The following is a 17,385-nucleotide window of genomic DNA, read 5'->3' on the forward strand; positions in this document are numbered from 1 at the left end:
GAATACAATATACTATTTCAATATCCAAACGTAGATAGATATTTAAAAACTTGGTCAATATGGGAAAATATTATTTAAAAAAATCACCCCTGGAGAAAAAAATGGTACCGTCTAATAATCGTTCCCAGGGTGTTGCCCCAACAATCCCACTGTACCTTGCGGCAGTCTCCTACCACACACTCGAAGATGTCCTGGTCGGGCCAAGACGGCGTCGACGACGAATTCGTCCTCCACGGACGGAAAACTCCCATCAGGTGAATATTTTCGAACTCTTAAGAACCCCCTCTATCGTTCTGTACCCAGTTTTCGTCCAAATTCTCTACCGTTTTTGAAAAATCGGTCTACAAACATCGTTGTTTACATTGTTACTAAGGACGCCTTTCCAAAACCACCTGTTCGTTACACCTGTCATTGATACGTTGTGTAGCGGCATGTTCGTTATAACAACAATGTCCCAGGAAAATTTCAAATAGGTAGGCCTATTGTAAAACATGGTGTGGAAGAATGTAGACTGTTTATTGATATTTATGGTGTAAACAATGAAGAATTTTACAACATTTGTATCAACCAACCTAAAACGTTCTTGTTGTACGCAACCTCCTTGCTGTACGTTAACGTTAGACCAGTCCACAGAGGCCTCTCGTTGCTTTTACAAGCTGTACTAAGTGTTATATCATGGTCAAAAAAGAGCTTGCTTGTCATAGTGTGTAATTTTATTGTGTGTCAGTGAAAAATGTGGTTTTGTGATTAAGAAATGCAAATGTTTCGCCATTTCTTTTACAGCAATAACATAGCCACGCCTCCTATAAAACCAAATACCAGGATGAAAGTTCTCTGATTTGAGTACATGTATTTAACACCCACAATAATCACCATATCCAATGCGAAAAAAATTCTGCATCATATATCATTATCAGTGCCATTTTTGTCCACCAAATTATTCTGTCTTTTGATAGTTTTTATTGAATCCCTTGACAGTAATACACCATTCACTTTCCAATTAAGATCATGAATATGGCTTCTGAAAATGAGAGTTAGTTCTTGATAAGCATAGCTGTTTTGAATAATTTTCAACATTTTGATTGCAACTACATGTACTAAATCATATCACTAAAAGTAATTCTAACGTTTAGTTTTCTTATCTTGTTTACATGAAGCACCAATTTTCGTCTCTCTAGCTAGGTGATCGTGCCCCTTAGATAAATTTACTCAGCCCACTTTGATAAATAGGTTGGCCCTACCTGGCTGACCTTTGAACCGAACATACCTGTATGTCTACTTTTTAACTCTAGGTTGTCAGGTCAGTGTGATCAAATAATCTGTCAATAGCTGACGTAGTAGAGTTGCCATGGCAACTATGGCTGGAGGGTGAACAATCAATGTACCGTACAACAGATTGTTGTCGGTGCAAGTTTTCTGCAAATGTCTTGAAACCTACAAACACTATAGCATGGGTGCCATCCTATTACAGGTCCGTGTATTTACCGAAATACACCATCAAAATACACACGAAGATGGGCGAAACCTACCAAAATACTACGGCAGTATGATTTGATGAGTAACCATTACAGGTTGCCATATTTCGACAAGAAAAATATAAAATACTTGACGATACCGGCCCGCCGTCATCTTGTTACGGCATACGCCATGATGTTTGGCCCTCCCCTTGCTCACCCGGCCATGAGAAGGGGACACATCTGTGAACCACTTTATTTGTAACCTGAAGTTAACTTTTTTTAGGTCCTTGTCCTGTGTGTAAAATACCACAAACAAGAAATCTAAATCGCTAGAAAATATTGCTCCTCAAATCATACTGTATTTTGGTATGTTTCACCCATCTTCATGTACATTGTATATTTCGTGCATTTCGGTAAATACCCTCCTATTAGTATTACTACCGGGGTTCCTACACTCGCTGTAAGAGCCCCGCTAGTAATAGGATGGCACCCAAGCTAACATACATGTGCACTCACTGAATACATACAAATCTCTGTTTTGAGGCAAAGTGAATAAAGTTGTTTGAGATCCACCGTCGTACAACAAAGTTAGAAAATGTAGTATCACTAGCAATAATCTGTGCAATATATGCAAACAATATCTTTGTTTGATACATTCATAATGTATTAGTCAATCAGTTAATGAATCTTTCATGTCCTTCTAGGGACCATCCTGGTGGGTACTTCACGAACTCCCAAAAAACCATCACAACCCAAGACCTGACCCAGAGTCGCACCTACGACCCCGGCAACTATCGCCCCTCGTCAAAAACCGCTGCCATGCGGACGTACAGAAGCGATCTCCGCAGGAGCCACAGTGAAGAAGATCTTAGAATTCGAAAGACCAAAGAAGAGATGCTTCAAGACATCTTTAAAGCGGAAGGAAGGGCGCTCAGTCCATCTGTTTATGAGCTGGAAAAGTCGCTTACTGATCTCAGACTTGACCTGAGTGCTCTGAGTAACAGCGGCAGCTTTGGAAAAGGGCAGCTGAACAAGAGTGTGTCTTTCAGCGATAAGGTGCATGAGAAAATTGTACACAGTGATAGCGAAGACAGCGTGGATGAAGAGTTACGCAGGCTGATTGACAGGGACGACGAAGAGGCGTCGACCGGAGAGAGAGGCGATGGCGATATCCCGCGCCCGCTGCACTCCAAGAACGTGACAAGCCATGAGTACAAGTGGGTCAGTGACAAACCTGCAGCCGCACACGACAAGCAGTGGTACACCGATCCCAAACACCTGACGTCGGAGGTGGGGTATTACCCTACCTTACAAGAGGGAGGCGTGCCTCCACGATCTGTGTCACCTGTGAACAGAACCATCGGGAGGTTTGGCTCCGAAATCGCAGACAAAAGTGCCTTTGCAAGGGTCACGCCAACGGACATTGCATCGAGTGCTACTTCCTACCCTGTGAGGTTGCAGGCGCCATATATCATTGGCGTGAAGTCTCTACGACAGCCAAAGATCCAGCCAAGACCACAGTCACCAGTACGCGCCTTGTCGCCAGCACTTCGTATGGAACGTATGATGGAGGATGTGGAACAAGAGAGGGGAAGGTCAAGATCACGAACAAGGACATCATTGCGGACGCGGTCTACGTCACCTGCATTAAGACAGAGCAGAGGTCGTTTACGATCAAGGTCAAGTTCTTTAAGTCGAGGTCGTTCTCCATCCCCTGCTCCCGCGTGGAAACCTGTTCTGACGGTGAAAAAAGAGGCGCCCATTTTTCTGGACGACTCTCCCCTTCCTCGTAAACCTCAGCGCAAGTTTTCCCTGAGACAGTCCAGATCCAAGTCTAAGAAATTCACATGGAATTCCACGACCCCACTTCCAGAAAAGCCCATGAATGCCGACAGTGCACTTAAAGACATCAGCAAACAGTTCCTTGAATCCCTGGAGCCTGAAACGAGGAAGTATTTGTTAGAACAGTCCATCAAGAACAACACGCCTCTACTGGCGGAGGCGGATAAGTTGAGTGGACGGACGGTGTCGGACTCGCCGTGGGAGAAGGAGCTTGCTCGCTTGCGGTTAGAACGGTTGAGGATCGAGGAAGAACACCTGTTGGAGTTGAAAAGGGAAGACGAGTTGGAGAGAATCAGGGGACCGATGCCCAAGTGGTAAGTTGCGAAGCTGGCCTCTTTTTGTTAGCTTAATAGTCATCTGTTGTTTATCTTGAATCAAATCAGGTAATATAATATTGTCAGTACAGTGTCTCTTTAATAATTACTGTAATTCTTGTTTCTTTCACTGTAACTTTATATTCACTGTTTTCACGGTCACCTCTGTACCGTGAACTTATCATCACTGTGAAAAAAACTGACGTTATTATTCATGATTCCTTAGAACTGTAAATCACTTGCCGCCACCGTGAAGTTAAAGTTCAGTGAAAATGTCAAGTTTCCTTCCATCTTGAACTTTTGCTACCTTGAAGATAATGTGAATTACAGTATATCACTTCAGTTTATTTCTATCTATCAATGAATACAATGGTTTGAATATCTCCTTCTTCAACTTCCATTCTTATGTAATGAAATCAGGTACATCTTGTGAGGATCTTGTGTGGGTAAGGACAATGAGAAAAAAAGTGGCATTGAAAAAAAGGTGTGCAGGGACGTTGATCAAAAAAAAAGAGAGAAGGAAATTAAGTTGCATTAACCACATGTAAGCTGATATTTTCTACCTGCTCTCTCCTTAAACAATTCTGTAGAGCATTCTGTTGTTTACTCACATCAACACTCTACCTTTGAAGTTCAGACTGAGTCAAGATTGTGAAAATACTCTATATATACTTACTGATTTCTTTATTTCAAATATGTGGCAGCTGGCATGGACCCAACAATCTCCCCAGCCCTGCCTGGTACAGTATATTAGTTTACATGAGTCAATGTGGGACGGGAATGTTATTATGCGCAACTCTATGTATTGAGGTGGGCCATGCTTGGGTGCATTTGCTGGGAAATATGCGTTTTAAGGTTTCCTCCCTGGCTACATTGGCTTTTTTACTTTTCATTGTTTTCTCGTTAACAGATTAAGAAAGAACTTTGTGAAATCAATTTGTGCGAACGTACGTTTGTAGCTTTGATCATGGAAAACATAGTTTCATTGCAGTGTTACTGTTACATGTATGTACTAAAGTGCTGTATTTTATCTTTGAAAAAAATCATATTAAGTGCAATAAAATTTGATGAGGTCATCCATATGGTCCAAAAAATCAGATTTAGAATTCTTTCATTACCAGCTGTCAATATTCAGTACTACAACAGTTCTTTCTTAATTCACTAGTGAGAAAACAATGGAAAGTCAAAATGCCAATTTAGCCAGGGAGGAAACCATAAAGGGCCTGCGTTCAACACATATCTACTTCTATTCTAAGTCTCATGGCTGAACAGTCTTCCCTTCTTCATGATATTACCCTCTCTTGCTATCAGCACACTGCAGTGATTGTTGGTATCAGTAGTCTGTGGTTCTATTTTCTGCAGCATCAAGGACACATAGGCCCAATTTACACTTGTTCTTTGAAACTGTAGTACATGTACTACACATCGTAGTCTACTTCCGTAGTACACTGAAACTTCACGTCCACTTTACACTCAATGACAGGAAGCGTGTAGTCGGACACCCGCTGTTCCCCGATTGCCATGAAACTGTGGTGACCTATTGTGACCTTTGAAAAATTGCGGGTGGGAATTTCAGCATGGTTTTTATTTGTGAAATGGTGGGGGTTTTATCCAAGAGAAAGGGCCTGCATGACAGCTCGGTTTTACTGTGAAAACTAGAGAATGACCGCAGATGACCCAAAATGGAACACGCGTTTAGTTGGACTTCCGTCAGATCGAACATGGTTGTTGCCTTCAAAGTGTAGTCTACTACCTCTGTACTACAGTTTTGCTTTACCCCCGGTTCAAAGTCTCGCAGAACCTCTGCCAAAGTGTAGTACAACAGCCTCCGAGTGTGTAGTAGACTTCTGTAGTAGACTACATACGTACAGTAGATTTCTTTTTACACCCAGAAAAAATTGTAGTCTACTACAGTAGTAGACTACAATGTGTAGTACACAGTTGAAAGGACAAGTGTAAATTGGTCCATAGATATGTTGTAGTTTCATTTTAGCAAACTGTTGATTTGTTATAAATGTGGCCATATCTTGTATTGCCCATCCCAAAGCTTGGTGGAGGGACACACTTGAAATATGCCATCTACAACCTCTTTGAGAGCCAGGTTTAAAGTAAATAGTGCACTGCATATTCAAGTGGGTATGGTGAAATGTTTTACCAAGCAGCTCATGCTCATAGCATCTAATAACTATCCATTATTGCATGTGCAGGTACATCAGATTATGTTATCAATAATGAATGGATGTAAACTTAGTGATTGCAGTGTCTATTGAAAATCAATTTTGATGTATATCAGACATATCTCTGATAAAATGTCATAAATTATTACTGAGAAAATGACACCTATTCTTCAGTAGATCTCAACAATTGATCATTTTCTGAAGTCAAAAGCTCAAAAGACTTGTTATCTTACAGGTATGAGATGAAGACCAGTCAGTTCCACTACGAGGCCAAGAAAAATAACAAGTTGTTGAAGAACTCCAAACACTGGCAGGGCATGATGGACTATCGTCAGGAGCTGCTCAACGCGTCGCGGGAATTCAGCCAGAGCGTGGACCCTCACGCCAGCATGGGCATCGCTTTATGATCTACTGTACCCCCCTATGGCCTCCCTTGGTCAATATTGTACTGTACCCCCTATGGCCTCCGTTGGTCAGTATTGATCATGGTAACATCCTTAGTCACATCAGCCCTACTGTACCAGTTTGAAACTATAGGAACAAATGATGAATCTATGTTGTAAATAAATAACTTGTAATAGTTTCGAAACTTGTATCAATATTGTACCCGCCGATAGAAATGTTTCTAACATGTTGGAATGCGGTTGAAAATATTTCGAAAGCCAAACAAAGGTTTGAAATTGTTCTAAACATTTACTCGAATCAGGTAGGTTGTTACAAAGGTTTCGAAAATTGTTACAAAAAAAGGCAACAAACACCCGCGCGGTAATGTGGAATCGACTCTACATCATTTGCTGCAAATGTTGAAAAGTTTGCAGTGGTTTAATGTTCACAGTTTTTGTAGTGACCTCTTTAACACGATATCAAAACCACTGCGAAAATGCTTGTTTTGTCTTCTGCCTCTCACTCCTTTGTTACAACCGCTAACTTAAAATCAATGGGAAGACTCCATTTTCTCCCTATCACAAATTAAATCCCAGCGGACTTGAATGCAGTTACAGTATCTGTCTAACTGTGTAACTATTATGATTTGAAAAACAGTTATGGGTATGCTTATATCATAATTTAATTTATCATGTACATGTAGGTGATAGTTCTTGAAATAGATTACATTAATATGTTCTTGCCTATTTGTAAAACCAAATGGAATAAGGATAAGTGGGATATGTTGAATATTTAGTGCCTTTGTACCTCAACGTACCTTCAGTATAAAGAATACCTCTTGAAAGTGTATCATTGTATATATATACCGCTAATCCTAACATTAATGTCAGACTCCATAGGACGTGTGTTCAACTTTAGCAGCAATTTCATGTTGGAAATGTTTTTGTACCTTAAGTGTGAAATTGAAAGCTACTACTAGATGTTACCATGGTACAATAGAGTTTTATTACAGCAAGTGCATTTGAACAAAGACAATCACGTTTAAAAAAACACAAGCCCTTTTGTGCCTTGAAAGACAACTCATACAATTATCAATTCAGAGTTCTACAACAAAGAGCATATCTGGTTTTGGCATAACTCGACATGAACATTGTGTATAGTAATATATACAGTACAAGGAATTGCACAAACCCTCAAAATACTCCTTTGAAAAAAGTCAAAAGCTGGTGGCAGTTAGCATAAAAGAAGTGCTACACATTTAAAAATGTGAAAAATACATTTTGGAGCTCACAACATTAGGAGTGAAGTTTCAAGCCTTAGTGTGTCTTATAGTGATTTCGTTATCATTACTAACAATGTTACATCTAAGATTGCCATTTCTTTGTTAGACCTTACAAACATGTATTAATGTCATAATCTTAAAGTTACATCTTAGGGTGAGTTTGTTACTGTCATTGCTACTGAGAATGTCACAAGTAAGGCCACACTATGAGATGGTGATTTGTTTGTTAGACCTTGCTGACAACTTTTACCTTCAGGGATAGTACACATTTGGTCCTGTAAATAGTGGTTATTATATAGTAGATGTACCTTAGAGTAATAAAATGAGACATTACCTAGGCACCGTGGGATTCCTTGCTTTGTTTTTATTTCCTACATTAAGTTTATCCTCATTTGTCCATTCATTCATTCGTTCAGTCATTCATTGATCCATCAATCCGTATCATTGACATTCAATAGCAATTATATATTACATAGTCATCAGACTGAAGAAACGACTGTAACTAACACATGTACATGTACATCTCACGATTTCTCTGCTCTTGACCAAACTTACAATAAAACGTTTGGCAGTGTTTTAACAACTGATGGTCAGTATCAAGTCTAACCCTTACCATATTATAAGTGCTAGCACCAGCAGTTGGCAGTACATGTACATTTGAGGAAGGCCACATGAAATTGACTATCTGTGGCACAGGTGTTCAACAAAATCCATAAAAGTTGACATCATAAAATTTCAACAATGTAACTTAGGAATTACTAATTCTTATACAAAATAAAAAGGGCAGGCTTCAGAGGCAAAAGATTGTCAAAATAAAAAGGGTGATTGTAATTACTAGGACTTACTGAACTGACACTTTTGAAAGGGCAGTTGGCAAAAGTAGAATATTCTATTCAACTCTCTAAAATAAAAGATGTGCCATATGCATGACCTTGGTTAAGGGTCTTCAAATTAAAACATTTGTTTACAAAGCAAAACCTGATTTACAGATAGCTTGAAAAGAAATTCCACATTTTGTGATCATTAAAAAATGAAGGGGAAAACTTTAATTTACACATGCGAATTCCCGTTTAATCACTAAGAGTTGGAATATCAGTTTCATTTCTTGGTCAAGTTTTGTTCCACATTCATGGCCCCCAAAACAACTAGCTCTCCTCTACACTTCAGCGAGTGAGTTTTCAGGACTTTTCACAAAGACAGGCTCATACTACACAGAAGAACTGGCCTTGTTGTGCCCTTATATCTTGGTCCATTCCACAGGACAGGGCCCTACTGGTTGTTGGGTGCCAACAACGTGCAGGGGGCTCTGAAACAACAAATAGAAACAATGATTCAAAGTTTTAAAACAACACGAACATTAGCAACAAGGCCACAGCATGTTCAGGGCCAAAGATACAAAAAAGAAAAGTTCAGCCGCAGTACCAAGGTTGGCCACCAGGAGGCCAAAAATCGACCTTTGCCATCAGGTCCACAACACCTACCCACGTACCAAATACCATCGCAATCCATCAGGAGATTCTTAACATATTGCGCCGAAACACGAACACGTGCGCACACACACTGACACAGACAAGCAAGGCCAAAACTATACAGTGTACAACTGTACCTCCATTTTTCATGGAGGTAAAAAAATTGGACTGAAAGGACATATAGAATACAACACGGTGAATTCTGTATCGCCCGAAGGACCGAGGGTGATGCAGAATACACCGTGTTGTATTTTATTCATGTCATACCAACCCCCAAAAAAAAAACATATCGATGCAAAATGCTCCAGAAGTTGAGAGAGTGTCCTCGAACAAAGAAATCGTAACAACATCGATTCCAACCTCCAAATCTGGCATTTGAGTTTTCGACAGCGGCGCAACCAGCGCACTCGAAATGCATTCTAAATATTCTATGGAAGCCTGTGTGATACAACTTAGAACCCCGTGTGATACGGAAAATTATCACACGGCCCGGAACACCCATATCGAACGTTTTCGCGACCCAGGTATGACAAAAAGCATCATAATTATATCATTACTTATTCAATACCATTTCATTCGTATAATTCAACTTGTGAGCTACCTCTTTAGGAACTTCTCCTAGCAGCTTGAAGTCAAACATCTGGATCATCATGGCCAGAAGCATCTGGATTTCCATCAGGGCAAACCACCTGGGACAGAGGAAAAAGGAGGGGGGATTAAAAAGGCCATTTTATCTATGGCTGATAAGTCCTTTATAATATACTTCATCTACAACGTACTCACCAAGGAAAGAGCTGAAATGTGATACAGTAACGAATCGAACATCTATGTAAAACAGAGCATCAGAATATATAGAGACAATGATGTTTTGAAAATTTGATCCCCACCTTCCAGGACATTGGTATCTTCCACCACCAAATCCAACAAACCCGTCCAGGAACAGATTCTTGTCCAGGTCAGCCTCAAGCCAGCGGTCCTGTCAATCAAGAAAATAAAGAACATAGTAATCAAAACTCCCGCATTTGATTGGTCATCTCTGTAATAAGATTGATTTCAAGTGCAGGGAACAGTGGACGAGAACTTAACATCAGAATTACAGGGAAAAACAATGAATAAAAGACGTTGGATACTTACAGGAAGAAACTTGTCCGGTTCAGGGAAGAAGTTGGGGTTGCGATGAGCCCAGTAGGGAGACATCATTAGGAGATGTCCCTTAGGTACAACGTATTTCTACACAAGACAAATACAATCATAAGTGAAGCATTGCTGAAGTAAGGGTCACTCCCTTTAAAAGATAGACAGTGACTTAGAATATTAAGTTCTTATTCAACCTTCAATGGATGAAATAACTCTAATTTACATGTACTTATAGGGACTTCTTTCAGTTTTTTACTGGGGGATTTTTCTTTTTCTTCTTTCCCTAATGTCCATCTGCCGAGAAATCGGGCAATTACTGACATTTATCGGGTCAAAGCAGACTGTAAGGTTTGGACCATCGCACCCCGGGGAATGCCCCTACTCTTTTTCGAAAGGTGTGGCGGGTTCTTTAATGTGCGCAGGGTGTGGCTCTCCCCAAATAGGGGACCCCCATTCAACGTCCTTTCCGAGGGACATCCCTAACCTAGGCTAGGTACTAGTACTCATTTTCACCTGAGTGAAGTGACGAAAGTCGTGTTAAATGTTTTTCTCATGGCAAGGGCAGAAGATCGGTGACCCGACCGGATTTGAACCCGGGACCTCTGGGTTCTGGGCCAAACACACTACAGGACTGTGTTTCATCAAAATATTGTGGGCCAAAAAGGCAGGATACATGGCATAGAGTCGTGTATTTGACAATTCCATCCTAGAACATATATTACATGTATAATGGATGTCCCACATACCCTGATCTTCAGTGGCTTGTCCACGGCCCTGGTGATGACCCCAGGTGACCTGAGGCGGATAGTCTCCATGATGCAGCGTTTCAGTAGCGGCAGCTTCTTCAGATCCTCCTCTGTGATTGGTTCATCACCTTCAACAACAACGACTCTGTATCAGACTTTTAGCAAGGATATTGTTATAACTCGTTATGCTGTCCATTGTAATGTATTGTCTTTGTCAGCAGGGCTAGCCCTTAGTAATAGCCTCAGGCTAGTTGGGCAGGGCTGGCAGTGTGTCCTGAACAGCCAAACCAATAAAAAAATAAATAAATACTCTTTTAAGTCTATGGAGGGAAATGGATATGTTCTGTTGGATAGAACATGGGAAGGAGTACATTTTAGCTGTCTCTGATGAAAGACCATTCAGAAGCCCCACCTGGTGGTCCAAGGTTGTCCTGCACCTCCTTCTTGACAGCAGCATGGATGTCCTCATTGGAAAAGATCATGGCCAACACCCAGAAACTCATCTGTTTGTGAAAAAACAAATTCCTCTGAAACCCCATGGCTGAAATGCCTCATTAATTTTAGATTATTGATTATTGTGGCTTCATTTCCTTCTCATCAGCATAAACTTCTTGAACAAAAGTTACAATACTGCTAAACAGCACAGTATGTAAACCTTGTTTTTAAACAAGACCATAGCATGTGCAGGTCAAAAGATACAAAAACGGAAGTTCTGCTTCAGTACCAAGGTCACATACCCACAGGCCCAAAATCAACCTTGAATTTCGTCTTCCCAACACCCGCCCACATACCAAATATCATTGTAATCCATCAAGAGGTTCTTGAGTTATGCTGACTAGAGTAGTGCGGAAACACAAACAGACAAACAGACACACACACAGACACACCTAAAACTACATCTCCATTTTTCATGGAGATAATTTTCATACTTACAGGTACAGCGTTGGCCTGTGAGGCCCACAGCATCAGGAGTGCATAGTTAGGTGCATGGGGCCTGTCCACCATTTTGGTCAAGGATTGCAGCAAGGTCTGAAGTGAAAATGAAAAAGATTCTTTTCGTACATGTGACTTGACATACTGTATAATTTCTTGGAAATTAACATGTTGTTGTTGTTGTTGTCTCTGTTGTTTTACGTCGTTTTTGGACAGACAAGGGCAACGTGGCACTGCACTCAAGTTTTTCATAACTTAATTTAACAGTGCCACGTACAGAGGACAATACACCCTTTTCTACACCTGGGTGGAGTGAGGAAAGTAGTGTAAAGTGCCTTTCCCAAGGGCACAACATCGGTGGCGTCAGGGGGTTCGAACCCGGGACCCGCTGCGTTCTGGGCCGAACACCCTGCCGTTATGCCACACGACCCCACACTTGTCTCTGTTACATTGCTGTCTAGTTGGTAGGTGGTCACATGTCCTTTCTTCCTTGTACGATAGGACCTTTTCCAAAATTACGATTATCGCAAGTCCTTGCAAGCTGTATGCCATAGAACCAAATCTATGCCAATGTGATAAACAAGGAGTTTGATGCAAAGTTTCTGATGAAAAGGACTTACTTGTGATTCTGTTTCTTTTCTCTCCATATTAGCTATTGATCTTGAAAAAAGTGACAATAGCCACTTTTTGGACTCCGCCCATTCCCTATAAAACAATGTTAGGGTTAGAGTTAGTTAGAACCTACATGTAGAAGAAAAAAAATCCTTCAGTAGCCTTTTACCATAATATTCACATTGCATACAAGCTTAAAGGTGCCCTAAGCGATTTCAGGGGGTAAAACTGGAAATATTCTGGATAAAGCAATCTATATGAAATTGACATTTACTTCCCCATATTAGTACATCATTACTGGTATTCCATACTTTGGCAAGTTTGGGCGTTTAAAAAGAGTGCAGCAACAAGTCGCAGAAGGGGTATCTTATTTATTCCGGTCATATAATGTCACAATGTCCGAGTACATAGAGACATGACCACGTGATTAATTGTCCGGAAGCATTCGCGACTAATCGGTCAAAATCGTGCGTGTTCGGAAGATTTGAAATAATTGCTGGCCTCCTAGTGCTCAGATTTTCAATGAGTTCCCACCACACAACGACATCGCATATTTGCTCCATGATGGTCAATATGCAATGGGATAGTGTTATTCAAACTTACTATGGATAAAATTTTGAAAATATGACTTTCAACGCACTAATATCGCTTAGGTTGCTAAATTAAGCAATGGAGCAAACAAGATTTTATTCTTAATTCTAATATTCCAAAGACATTTAAGAGTGAATCTCAGTATGTACCTTAAGAAGAACGGTGGGAGTTGTGACCCATACTCAAAGTCAGCGTCGTACTTGACAAAAGTGTCAGAGAACTCCTGAACTCTGTCCTTATCTGTGGGCACGTTTTCTGCTCCAAACAGGTTGTTGACTACTGCAGCAAACATGCACCTGAAACAACAACGACACATTAAAACATACTCTTGAAACTATGTATCAATCTTTATTTCATCTTACTAACATGAGCCTTTTATTATCATCATCTATTAGCCTGTATTGGCCATAACCAAGCTACTACATATTTCTCTCCACATAGACCTAGCAATCATCATCTTTTTAAACCACTGACGAAATAATAGTGAAAAAAAAGTAAGCCATTGTAGAATGTATAATCTTGCTGCCTTTTGATCTTGCACACAGTATTTTTCCTGTACAACATATAAGTTATTCACTGATATAGCTCCCTGGTAAAAGTGCTCTTGTGTTCTTAAACCTGTTTTCCTCTGACCTACGTACTTTGCTTTCTACCAGTCTCCTTGTTACAATACCAAACTGGGAACTATGAACAATATACTAGTCTACATGGTGGTAGATAGTGTGATACTGTAAATGTATTTAAGTTTGCATGGTTTCAATTTCGTGGCAGGATGAAAATGGAATGTTCTCTGTCGTGTTAAGGTCGCGAGTGAGACAATAGTACACAAGGTGGCATACGTAGGAGCGCAAAACAATTTGCGGTGGTTTTAAGTTTGTGGCAAAGAGCTTACTGCGAAAACCACAAACATAAAACCACCGCGAACATTTCTGCATTTACAGTAGTCCAGAAGCTCACCTCCTCACTAAGGTGTTGAGGTCATCCTTCCCACGGTTCTCCAGCTGTTCCAACTGTTGCTTGAACTCCCCCCACAGGTCGGTACAGAAGCTGTGCAGGTTGGAGGGAGCCAGGCGCCCCTTTATCGTGTCGTGGATTTTCGTGTGGTACTGAAAGAACGACTCTGTGCTCACCGAGGCTGAAATGAGAAATATATTGCATACATGCTCGAGGAGGTGCCTCGAACACGTTAAACAGCCTCATTACCCTACACATTGGGTACCTGCCTGTGGCACTGGCTGCAAATACACCTGATATATATATTGTATGTTGTACAATGTATGTAAAGCTGGTCTCGTCGCCCACGGACAAGTCCACCGACGCTGAACTGATCGTCCGGCAGGATGTAAAGGAACTGATGATGATGATGACAATGTATGTTGTAGAAATTGTATATTGTTGTACCATAAACATGTAATGATATATGTTGATAGAGTTATTAGGACTCAAATGACTGTGTATCTCTGTTACATTGTATCTGACCCTTACCTCTTCCTTCATGACCTCAATGAAAAGTGGCCTGCGTGCCGATTTGAGCTTATCATGAATAAACAAAGGTTCAAACAAACATGTATATTCAAAAGAATGGTATATCAGGAAGATAAGAGTATACTACATTTGTATATGAAATGCAGTGTTATTTTCACATGTACATGTAAGATTTTCATCATTAGCATATATACAGTGGGTGAGTGTGTTTGAAGTTCATTGTAAAAAGTTTCATAAAAATAAAGAATAAATTCTTCTTCATGCATGGTGATTAGTTCCCATACTAATACATTGCAACACCCCTTCGTAGTTCTCCTGGCCATCTGACTTTCTGAGCATAGTTGAAAAATAAGTGTATTTGAAATTTTGAGTGAACATTGCAAAATGTTTGCATGATAACTGCCATTGATTGCTACAGCCTAATGTAATGTGTTAGGACCAATTTTTTCACCATCATTGTCTAATGTTTCATGTATCTTTACACATGGATAGAGAGAGTGTAAGGTTGAGAAATATAGAATACAACACGGGGTATTCCGTAGAAGGGATGGGACCGAGGGTCATGCGGAATACACCGTTTTGTATTTTATTGATGTCATACCCACCCGAGAAAACACACATTTCAATGCGGAATGGCCAGAAGTTGAGGGAGTTTTGTGTCCTCAAACAAAAACTGTAACAACATTGATTCCAACCTCCGAATCCGGTACATGTATTCGAATTTTCGACAGTGGCGCAACCGAAATACATTCTAGATATTCTATGGAAGCCCGTGTGATACAACTTTAGAAATTATCACACGGTCCGGAACACCCGTATGATATCAAACATTTTTGCGGCCCAGGTATGACATAAGACTTGTTACCTGTGTGTGAGACTGGGTCCTGTACAGCTTTCTGGAAGTCCAGGTTTGGGGACTGGAAGAATGTGTTGATGTCTTCTGGTTCTGTTACAAACGTCATCCACCTCCCAGCAGCAACTATGGTGAACACTGGACCCAACTGGAACATCATACATTATAACGTATCAATACATTTAGCTGTCAGTCTTTTTCATTTCTCTTTCATTTTTGAGGCTAAGAACTTCAAGTTACTGATTCAGAAGACTTTTGTTGCCAATATATCGAGTGTAAGGTTTGGACCATCGCACACCGGGGCATGCCCCTACTCTTTTTCGAAAGGTGTGGTGGGTTTTTTGATGTGCGTGGGGTGTAGCTCTCCCCAAACACGGGACCTCCATTTAGCGTCCTATTTAGCGTCCTATCCGAGCGACGTCCCTAGGCTAGGCTAGGCTAGGAAGTAGGTACTCATTTTCACCTGAGTGAAGTGAGGAAAGTCGTGTAAAGTACCTTTCCCAAGAACACAAGATCGGTGACACGACCGGATTAGAGCCCGGGACCTCTGGGTTTCGGGCCAAACACGCTACTGTTATGCCACACAACCCCACGTCTTTTATATCATGATATGATATACTGTAATGATGTGTCATAATTCCAATACTGTAAAACGGGAAATGTTTATGGGGATTTTATTTCGCGGTAGGGAGAAAAAGGAGTGTTCACCGTGGTTTTTATTATGTTTGCAGAATGGGGGGCAGAAGACAATTAACATTTTTTTCAGTTGTTTTCAATTTGTGAAGATGTCACCACAAAGAACATGAACATTAACAGCGAATATTTCCCATTTTACGGTACGCTGTTGCCTGACTTCTCCTTTCAATAGTTTTTTTTATGACTTTTTCATACTATTTTTTCTTGAGACTGAGAATGAATTCTTACTAGTATTGTCCTTATGGCTTATAGGGTAGAATTTTGTGGATATGTGGAGTTTATCTGGCGTGTGTCCTGATGACTGGCACCGCCCTGGGAGATATGCGTGTCAGATAACGGTGGCTGTCAAAAAGATTAGGGAAATGGTCCGGAAAACCACACCACACTAATCCGATGTCCATGATTAAATATCCTGGACACAGCTGGAAATTTATATTACAGTACTGTATTATAGTATGGATACTTGGCTCCTGAACTGAAATAACACATTATGATATAGATCTACATATGACTTGATAATTTTTGGCTGTATTACCATTTAGGGGTTTTTAATCTAATTTGCCAACGTATTTTAGTTTGTAAGGCGAACAAAGCGATGTCGTGGCTAAGCGTACAACGTGGCACTACGTGCTACAGTCCACATAGATAATGTCTCAAGACTCACACAATCGTTCACACATCAGACTTGCTGACAGGAGAATAAGAACAGATCAAAGGTCGATGGTGTGACCACGGATGGCATGATCGATAAAAAATTCGTACCTTCCGCTTTGTCTCTTGGATGAAGTCAAGAGGCGCTTTTCCGAACTCGATAGCGCAGCCGAACCAAGGAATCCAGCCGTCCATACACGGCGGACGGCCCTTCTTCACGATGTTTCTCCATGAGAAGAAGGCGAAGCACAGGGAACACAAGATCATGTACTTGAAAGCGTTGTAAAGTTCGTCGCCCGGCGAATGTTCACCGATGGTCGTCGCCATTTTGACTCACGTAGTGATAGGGGAGAACCGTTACATTCCATTTGTTCAGCCACTATTATATAAATTTGAATCAATATTGACAACAATCTACTTGAAATGAAAAAAATGTCCTGATATTCAGAATCAAGTAATATTTCAAAAATAACATGGCCCAGAAATGTTTGTTATTGGATAATATCTTGAATTTCATCCCTTTCCCCCTTTCCTTATTTTCTGGTTTGTCCCTTACCGAGAGGATATCACGTGATGGGTGTATATACTCGTGTTGAAGGGGTTTCTTTTCATATCAACATAAATATCTTTGCATTTAACTGTAGTATATAAAACAAACCTTCTAATAAGTTTATAGTTATAATATATTTGAATAAATACCATATATTGTTGATGTTGGTGTACAAAATTGCATGATATAAAGTTCATTACACACTA

General features: G+C 40.5%; 2 protein-coding genes across 3 annotated transcripts; one reads left to right on the forward strand and one right to left on the reverse strand.

The window, feature by feature from the left end:
* Positions 1-129: 129 nt before the first annotated feature.
* On the forward strand, positions 130-7,805 carry LOC136437952 (cyclin-dependent kinase 12-like). 2 transcript variants are annotated; one of them, XM_066432554.1, is made up of 4 exons: positions 130-254; positions 2,162-3,613; positions 4,318-4,353; positions 6,026-7,805. In XM_066432554.1, exons 1-4 carry the CDS (start codon positions 187-189, stop codon positions 6,195-6,197), a joined length of 1,728 nt encoding a protein of 575 aa, XP_066288651.1. In that variant the 5' UTR covers positions 130-186; the 3' UTR covers positions 6,198-7,805. The 2 variants fall into 2 exon arrangements, with proteins under 2 accessions (XP_066288651.1, XP_066288659.1); XM_066432562.1 differs by lacking the exon at positions 4,318-4,353.
* Positions 7,157-16,983, reverse strand: LOC136437965 (24-hydroxycholesterol 7-alpha-hydroxylase-like). Its single transcript, XM_066432573.1, has 12 exons — positions 16,741-16,983; positions 15,295-15,430; positions 13,902-14,079; positions 13,094-13,240; positions 12,362-12,446; positions 11,742-11,837; positions 11,221-11,311; positions 10,809-10,936; positions 10,060-10,155; positions 9,813-9,901; positions 9,527-9,614; positions 7,157-8,762 (listed from the first exon to the last, which is right to left on the reverse strand). The coding sequence occupies exons 1-12, from the start codon at positions 16,954-16,956 to the stop codon at positions 8,694-8,696; spliced, it is 1,419 nt and encodes a 472-aa protein (XP_066288670.1). The 5' UTR covers positions 16,957-16,983; the 3' UTR covers positions 7,157-8,693.
* Positions 16,984-17,385: the final 402 nt, after the last annotated feature.

The sequence above is a fragment of the Branchiostoma lanceolatum genome, chromosome 1 (genome assembly GCF_035083965.1).
Source record: "Branchiostoma lanceolatum isolate klBraLanc5 chromosome 1, klBraLanc5.hap2, whole genome shotgun sequence".
Classification (NCBI taxonomy): domain Eukaryota; kingdom Metazoa; phylum Chordata; class Leptocardii; order Amphioxiformes; family Branchiostomatidae; genus Branchiostoma; species Branchiostoma lanceolatum.